We start from the raw sequence: 8,822 nt of genomic DNA, 5'->3' as shown, positions 1-8,822 counted from the left end.
TCCCTCAGCTCTGACCCTCTGACAGTGCGGCACTCCCTCAGCACTGACCCTCTGACAGTGCGGCACTCCCTCAGCACTGACCCTCTGACACTGTGGCACTCCCTCAGCACTGACCCTCTGACAGTGCGGCACTCCCTCAGCACTGACCCTCTGACAGTGCGGCACTCCCTCAGCACTGACCCCCTGACAGTGCGGCACTCCCTCAGCACTGACCCTCTGACAGTGCGGCACTCCCTCAGCAGTGAGCCTCTGACAGTGCGGCACTCCCTCAGCACTGACCCTCTGTCAGTGCGGCACTCCCTCAGCACTGACCCTCTGACAGTGCGGCGCTCCCTCAGTACTGACCCTCTGACAGTGCGGCACTCCCTCAGTACTGACCCTCTGACAGTGCGGCACTCCCTCAGCACTGACCCTCTGACTGTGCGGCACTCCCTCAGCACTGACCCTCTGACAGTACGGCACTCCCTCAGCACTGACCCTCTGACAGTGAGGCACTCCCTCAGCACTGACTCTCTGACAGTGCGGCACTCCCTCAGTACTGACCCTCTGACAGTGCGGCACTCCTTCAGTACTGACTCTCTGACAGTGCGGCACTCCCTCAGTACTGACCCTCTGACAGTGCGGCACTCCCTCAGTACTGACCCTCTGACAGTGCGGCACTCCCTCAGTACTGACCCTCTGACAGTGCGGCACTCCCTCAGCACTGATCCTCTGACACTGCGGCACTCCCTCAGTGATGAACCTCTGACAGTGCGGCACTCCCTCAGTACTGACCCTATGACAGTGCGGCACTCCCTCAGCACTGACCCTCTGACAGTGCGGCACTCCCTCAGCACTGACCCTCTGACAGTGCGGCACTCTCTCAGCACTGACCCTCTGACAGTGCGGCACTCCCTCAGCACTGACCCTCTGACAGTGCGGCACTCCCTCAGTACTGACCCTCTGAAAGTGAGGCACTCCCTCAGTACTGGTCCTCTGACAGTGCGGCACTCCCTCAGCACTGACCCTCTGACAGTGCGGCACTCCCTCAGTGATGAACCTCTGACAGTGCGGCACTCCCTCAGCGCTGACCCTCTGACAGTGCGGCACTCCCTCAGTACTGACCCTCTGACAGTGCGGCACTCCCTCAGTACTGACCCTCTGACAGTGCGGCACTCCCTCAGCACTGACCCTCTGACAGTGCAGCACTCCCTCAGCGCTGACCCTCTGACAGTGCGGCACTCCCTCAGTACTGACCCTCTGACAGTGCGGCACTCCCTCAGCACTGACCCTCTGACAGTGCAGCACTCCCTCAGCACTCACCCACTGACAGTGCGGCACTCTCTCCGCACTGACCCTCTGACAGTGCGGCACTCCCTCCGCACTGACCCTCTGACAGTGCGGCACTCCCTCAGCACTGACCCTCTGACTGTGCAGCACTCCCTCAGCACTGACCCTCTGACAGTGCGGCACTCCCTCAGCACTGACCCTCTGACAGTGTGGCACTCCCTCAGCACTGACCCTCTGACACTGCGGCACTCCCTCATTACTGACCCTCTGACAGTGCGGCACTCCCTCAGCACGGACCCTCTGACTGTGCAGCACTCCCTCAGCACTGACCCTCTGACAGTGCGGCACTCCCTCAGCACTGACCCTCTGACAGTGCAGCACTCCCTCAGCACTGACCCTCTGACAGTGCGGCACTCCCTCATTACTGACCCTCTGACAGTGCGGCACTCCCTCTGCGCTGACCCTCTGACAGTGTGGCACTCCCTCAGTACTGACCCTCTGACAGTGCGGCACTCCCTCAGCACTGACCCTCTGACAGTGCAGCACTCCCTCAGCACTGACCCTCTGACTGTGCAGCACTCCCTCAGCACTGACCCTCTGACAGTGCGGCACTCCCTCAGCACTGACCCTCTGACACTGCGGCACTACCTCAGTCCTGACCCTCTGACAGTGCGGCACCCCCTCCGCACTGAACCTCTGACAGTGCGGCACTCCCTCAGCACTGACCCTCTGACAGTGCGGCACTCCCTCAGTACTGACCCTCTGACAGAGGGGCACTCCCTCAGTACTGACCCTCTGACAGTGCGGCACTCCCTCAGCACTGACCCTCTGACAGTGCGGCACTCCCTCAGTCCTGACCCTCTGACAGTGCGGCACTCCCTCAGCACTGACCCACTGACTGTGCAGCACTCCCTCAGCACTGACCCTCTGACCGTGCGGCACTCCCTCAGTCCTGACCCTCTGACAGTGCGGCACTCCCTCAGTACTGACCCTCTGACAGTGTGGCACTCCCTTAGCACTCACCCTCTGTCATTGCGACACTCCCTCAGCACTGACCCTCTGACACTGCGGCACTCCCTCAGCACTGACCCTCTGACAGTGCGGCACTCCCTCAGTACTGACCCTCTGACAGTGCGGCACTCCCTCACTGCTGACCCTCTGACAGTGCGGCACTCCCTCAGCACTGACCCTCTGACAGTGCGGCACTCCCTCAGCACTGAGCCTCTGACAGTGCGGCACTCCCTCAGCACTGACCCTCTGACAGTGCGGCACTCCCTCAGCACTGACCCTCTGACAGTGCGGCACTCCCTCAGTACTGACTCTCTGACAGTGCGGCACTCCCTCAGTACTGACCCTCTGACAGTGCGGCACTCCCTCAGCACTGACCCTCTGACACTGCGGCACTCCCTCAGCACTGACCCTCTGACAGTGCTGCACTCCCTCAGTCCTGACCCTCTGACAGTGCGGCACTCCCTCAGCACTGACCCTCTGACAGTGCGGCACTCTCTCAGCACTGACCCTCTGACAGTGCGGCACTCCCTCAGCACTGACCCTCTGACAGTGCGGCACTCCCTCAGTACTGACCCTCTGAAAGTGAGGCACTCCCTCAGTACTGGTCCTCTGACAGTGCGGCACTCCCTCAGTACTGACCCTCTGACAGTGCGGCACCCCCTCAGCACTGACCCTCTGACAGTGCGGCACTCCCTCAGCACTGACACTCTAACAGTGCGGCACTCCCTCAGTCCTGACCCTCTGACACTGCGGCACTCCCTCAGTCCTGACCCTCTGACAGTGCGGCACTCCCTCAGTACTGACCCTCTGACAGTGCGACACTCCCTCAGCACTGACCTTCTGACAGTGCGGCACTCCCTCAGCACTGACCCTCTGACAGTGCGGCACCCCCTCAGCACTGATCCTCTGACAGTGCGGCACTCCCTCAGTCCTGACCCTCTGACAGTGCGGGCACTCCCTCCGCTCTGATCATTTGACAGTGCAGCACTCCCTCAGCACTGACCCTCTGACAGTGCAGCACTCCCTCAGCTCTGACCCTCTGACAGTGCGGCACTCCCTCAGCACTGACCCTCTGACAGTGCGGCACTCCCTCAGCACTGACCCTCTGACACTGTGGCACTCCCTCAGCACTGACCCTCTGACAGTGCGGCACTCCCTCAGCACTGACCCTCTGACAGTGCGGCACTCCCTCAGCACTGACCCCCTGACAGTGCGGCACTCCCTCAGCACTGACCCTCTGACAGTGCGGCACTCCCTCAGCAGTGAGCCTCTGACAGTGCGGCACTCCCTCAGCACTGACCCTCTGTCAGTGCGGCACTCCCTCAGCACTGACCCTCTGACAGTGCGGCGCTCCCTCAGTACTGACCCTCTGACAGTGCGGCACTCCCTCAGTACTGACCCTCTGACAGTGCGGCACTCCCTCAGCACTGACCCTCTGACTGTGCGGCACTCCCTCAGCACTGACCCTCTGACAGTACGGCACTCCCTCAGCACTGACCCTCTGACAGTGAGGCACTCCCTCAGCACTGACTCTCTGACAGTGCGGCACTCCCTCAGTACTGACCCTCTGACAGTGCGGCACTCCTTCAGTACTGACTCTCTGACAGTGCGGCACTCCCTCAGTACTGACCCTCTGACAGTGCGGCACTCCCTCTGTACTGACCCTCTGACAGTGCGGTACTCCCTCAGTACTGACCCTCTGACAGTGCGGCACTCCCTCAGCACTGATCCTCTGACACTGCGGCACTCCCTCAGTGATGAACCTCTGACAGTGCGGCACTCCCTCAGTACTGACCCTATGACAGTGCGGCACTCCCTCAGCACTGACCCTCTGACAGTGCGGCACTCCCTCAGCACTGACCCTCTGACAGTGCGGCACTCTCTCAGCACTGACCCTCTGACAGTGCGGCACTCCCTCAGCACTGACCCTCTGACAGTGCGGCACTCCCTCAGTACTGACCCTCTGAAAGTGAGGCACTCCCTCAGTACTGGTCCTCTGACAGTGCGGCACTCCCTCAGCACTGACCCTCTGACAGTGCGGCACTCCCTCAGTGATGAACCTCTGACAGTGCGGCACTCCCTCAGCGCTGACCCTCTGACAGTGCGGCACTCCCTCAGTACTGACCCTCTGACAGTGCGGCACTCCCTCAGTACTGACCCTCTGACAGTGCGGCACTCCCTCAGCACTGACCCTCTGACAGTGCAGCACTCCCTCAGCGCTGACCCTCTGACAGTGCGGCACTCCCTCAGTACTGACCCTCTGACAGTGCGGCACTCCCTCAGCACTGACCCTCTGACAGTGCAGCACTCCCTCAGCACTCACCCACTGACAGTGCGGCACTCTCTCCGCACTGACCCTCTGACAGTGCGGCACTCCCTCCGCACTGACCCTCTGACAGTGCGGCACTCCCCCAGCACTGACCCTCTGACTGTGCAGCACTCCCTCAGCACTGACCCTCTGACAGTGCGGCACTCCCTCAGCACTGACCCTCTGACAGTGTGGCACTCCCTCAGCACTGACCCTCTGACACTGCGGCACTCCCTCATTACTGACCCTCTGACAGTGCGGCACTCCCTCAGCACGGACCCTCTGACTGTGCAGCACTCCCTCAGCACTGACCCTCTGACAGTGCGGCACTCCCTCAGCACTGACCCTCTGACAGTGCAGCACTCCCTCAGCACTGACCCTCTGACAGTGCGGCACTCCCTCATTACTGACCCTCTGACAGTGCGGCACTCCCTCTGCGCTGACCCTCTGACAGTGTGGCACTCCCTCAGTACTGACCCTCTGACAGTGCGGCACTCCCTCAGCACTGACCCTCTGACAGTGCAGCACTCCCTCAGCACTGACCCTCTGACTGTGCAGCACTCCCTCAGCACTGACCCTCTGACAGTGCGGCACTCCCTCAGCACTGACCCTCTGACAGTGCGGCACTCCCTCAGTACTGACCCTCTGACAGTGCGGCACTCCCTCAGCACTGACCCTCTGACAGTGTGGCACTCCCTCAGCACTGACCCTCTGACACTGCGGCACTCCCTCAGCACTGACCCTCTGACAGTGTGGCACTCCCTCAGCACTGACCCTCTGACAGTGCGGCACTCCCTCAGTACTGACCCTCTGACAGTGCGGCACTCCCTCAGCACTGACCCTCTGACAGTGCAGCACTCCCTCAGCACTGACCCTCTGACTGTGCAGCACTCCCTCAGCACTGACCCTCTGACAGTGCGGCACTCCCTCAGCACTGACCCTCTGACAGTGCGGCACTCCCTCAGTACTGACCCTCTGACAGTGCGGCACTCCCTCAGCACTGACCCTCTGACAGTGTGGCACTCCCTCAGCACTGACCCTCTGACACTGCGTCACTCCCTCAGCACTGACCCTCTGACAGTTTGGCACTCCCTCAGTACTGACCCTCTGACAGTGCGGCACTCGCTCAGCACTCACCCTCTGACATTGCGACACTCCCTCAGCACTGACCCTCTGACAGTGCGGCGCTCCCTCAGCACTGACCCTCTGACAGTGCGGCACTCCCTCAGCACTGACCCTCTGACAGTGCGGCACTCCCTCAGCACTGACCCTCTGACAGTGCGGCACTCCCTCAGCACTGACCCTCTGACAGTGCGGCACTCCCTCAGCACTGACCCTCTGACACTGCGGCACTCCCTCAGTCCTGACCCTCTGACAGTGCGGCACCCCCTCCGCACTGACCCTCTGACAGTGCGGCACTCCCTCAGCACTGACCCTCTGACAGTGCGGCACTCCCTCAGTACTGACCCTCTGACAGAGCGGCACTCCCTCAGTACTGACCCTCTGACAGTGCGGCACTCCCTCAGCACTGACCCTCTGACAGTGCGGCACTCCCTCAGTACTGACCCTCTGACAGTGCGGCACTCCCTCAGTACTGACCCTCTGACAGTGCGGCACTCCCTCAGTACTGACCCTCTGACAGTGCGGCACTCCCTCAGCACTGACCCTCTGACAGTGCGGCACTCCCTCAGCACTGACCCTCTGACAGTGCGGCACTCCCTTAGCACTGGTTGCTGGTGATCTTCCTTTTCCGCTGAGTCTCCCGGCCTCTGGATCTTTATTCGGAGATTTTGGGAGTGGGCTCACCGCCGGCAGCCAATCGGAAGCCAAGCTTTGTCCTCTGCCTGCCGCCATGTTAGATTTTTTGGCAACAAGACACCCACAATGCACCTGTTAACCAACCACTTCCTGTTTATTTCAACGTGCAATAAATGTCCAAAATCGTCACCTGTACATCAGCTCCCCCCATCCCCCCACCCCTCCCCTCCCCCTCCCCATCCCTTCCCCCTCCCCCTCCTCCTCTCCTCCCCTCTCCCTCCCCCACCCCCTCCCCGTTCCCCATCTCCTCCCTATCCCCCTCCTCCACCTGGCTCTCCTCACCCTTCAATCCCTTCCCCCACCCCCGCCTTCGCCCCATTGGGATGTGACACCACCAGAGTCCTCTTCCTCCAAATTACGAGTGTAGTCCATCCCGGGGGGTAGAGACGTAGCTCAGTGTCCATCCTGGGGTGAAAGTTCAAGAGGTGAAGGGTCATTGTCCATCCAGGGGTCAATGTTCAAGGGGTGAAGGCTCATTGTCCATCCTGGGGTCAAAGTTCAAGAGGCAAAGGGTCATTGTGCATCCTGGGGTTCAAAGTTCAAGAGGCAAAGGGTCATTGTCCATCCTGGGGTTCAAAGTTTAAGAGGCGAAGGGTCATTGTCCATCCTGGGGTTCAAGGTTTAAGAGGTGAAGGGTCATTGTCCAATCTTGGGTTCAAAGTTCAAGAGGTGAAGGGTCATTATCCATCCTAGGGTCAAAGTTCAATAGGTCAAGGGTCATTGTCCAATCTTGGGTTCAAAATTCAAGAGGTGAAGGGTTCTTTTCCAATCTTGGGTTGACAGTTGATTGGCTGGTTGGGGGTGACAGGGCTCCAGAGTTGAGCTGTTGAGGTCTGGTCCACATTGAGGGGTTTGGGGGTGGAGGAGGGGGCAGTGTGAGGGCAGGGATAGGGAGGGAAGGGAGGGGTGTGCTTGAGGGGGCAGCACAAGGGGAGGAGGCGAGGCGGCCTCCCTCCCTCCCTCCTCCCCCCCCTCACAACCACTGGAGGGCGGTGGCCGCCCAGATGGGGAATGGGAAAGTGCCAATGATCAGCTGGGCAGCTTGGGGAATGGACGCCCGGCTCCTGCAGCGGCCCCCGGGGCAGCGTGCCGGACCCTCGGGGGTGGGCTCCCCCTCCCCGTAGTAATCGGGCCAGTAGTCAGGCCGGGGGTCCCGCTCCCCCGGCGAGTCGTTCAGCCGAGTGCCACTGGTGGCGTTGCCGGGTTCCCGTGACTCCTTACCCGGGGAGGGGGGTGGTGCCAGGCCGCCGGGACCCTCTTCCTCCCCGTCTGCCGGCCCCCAGCGGCCCCCGGCCCCTGGCTCAGCGGGGCAGTCCCGCAGGTCGGTGGGGGTGAGGAGTCGCAGGTCGCGCCCCCGGCGCTCGGGGGGCGAGGCGCAGGTGAGTGGTGAGCTGGCACCCGGAAAGCGGCGGAACCATTGCCAGAGGGAACGGGCACGACAGTCGCAGGCCCAGGGGTTACCGTTCAGCCGCAGGAAGCGCAGGGAAGCCAGCGGCAGGAGGGATGTCCCCGGGAGCTCAGTCAGGCCGTTGTCAAACAGGAAGAGGGTGGCCAGGCGGCGGAGATCTCGGAAGGCCGGTCGCTGTACCTGGGTCAGCCGGTTCTGGTGGAGGAGCAGGCGGTCCAGGCTGACCAGGCCTCGGAAGGCGTTAGCGGTCAGTGTCCGGATCCGGTTTCCATGGAGAAAGAGGTAGGAGAGGTTGGCAAGGTCCAGAAAGAGGTTGTCCGGGAGCTGGGAGATGTGGTTCTCTTGCAGATACAGGTACTGTAGGGCGTAGAGTTTGCGGAAGAGTCCTGGAGGCAGCTCCAGCAAGCCACAGCGGTGCAGGTGGAGAGTCTGCAGCCGCCCCAGGCCCCAGAAGGTGGTCGGCTCCAGGCTGCGCAGGTAGACATTCTCACCCAGGTCCAGCTCCTCAAGCTGGACCAGGCCACTCAGAGCCCCCCGGTTCACCCGGCTGATATTATTGGCATACAGCCACAGGATGGAGACGTTGGGGGGGAAGGAACCCGCCCCCAGCTCCTCAATCCGGTTGTTCTGCAGGAAGACGCGGGCACCCCCAGCGGGCACGGCCGACGGAACCCGGGTGAAACCCTGGGACTGGCAGCTGACAGTCAGCGGGGCACGGTAACAGGTGCAGAGAGGGGGACATCCAGTCACCAGCGGAGACATCACCAAGAGCAGCGAGAGGAGAGAGTATCCCTCTGTATCGGAGAGAGGGAGAGGGAGAGAGAGACAGAGAGAGGGAGAGAGACAGAGAGAGGGACAGAGAGAGAGGGAGAGAGAGAGAGAGAGGGAGAGGGAGGGACAGAGAGAGAGAGAGGGACAGAGAGAGAGAGGGACAGAGAGAGGGAGAGACAGAGAGAGAGAGAGAGAGAGAGTGGGTAGAGGGAAGAGAGAGAGGAGAGAGACAGAGAG

General features: G+C 61.7%; 1 protein-coding gene across 1 annotated transcript; it reads right to left on the bottom strand.

Moving 5' to 3' along the window:
* Positions 1-7,379: 7,379 nt before the first annotated feature.
* On the bottom strand, positions 7,380-8,608 carry LOC144488592 (reticulon-4 receptor-like 2; the record flags this gene model as incomplete). The annotated part of the gene is made up of 1 exon (XM_078206649.1): positions 7,380-8,608. A coding segment is annotated over one exon (1,229 nt), but the record flags the coding sequence as incomplete, so codon positions are not given.
* Between the last annotated feature and the right edge of the window lie 214 nt (positions 8,609-8,822).

The sequence above is a fragment of the Mustelus asterias genome, unplaced genomic scaffold (assembly GCF_964213995.1).
Source record: "Mustelus asterias unplaced genomic scaffold, sMusAst1.hap1.1 HAP1_SCAFFOLD_1687, whole genome shotgun sequence".
NCBI classification, from domain to species: Eukaryota; Metazoa; Chordata; class Chondrichthyes; order Carcharhiniformes; family Triakidae; genus Mustelus; species Mustelus asterias.
Note: the sequence above shows the minus strand (reverse complement) of the source record. Positions and strands in the feature narration are given on the sequence as shown.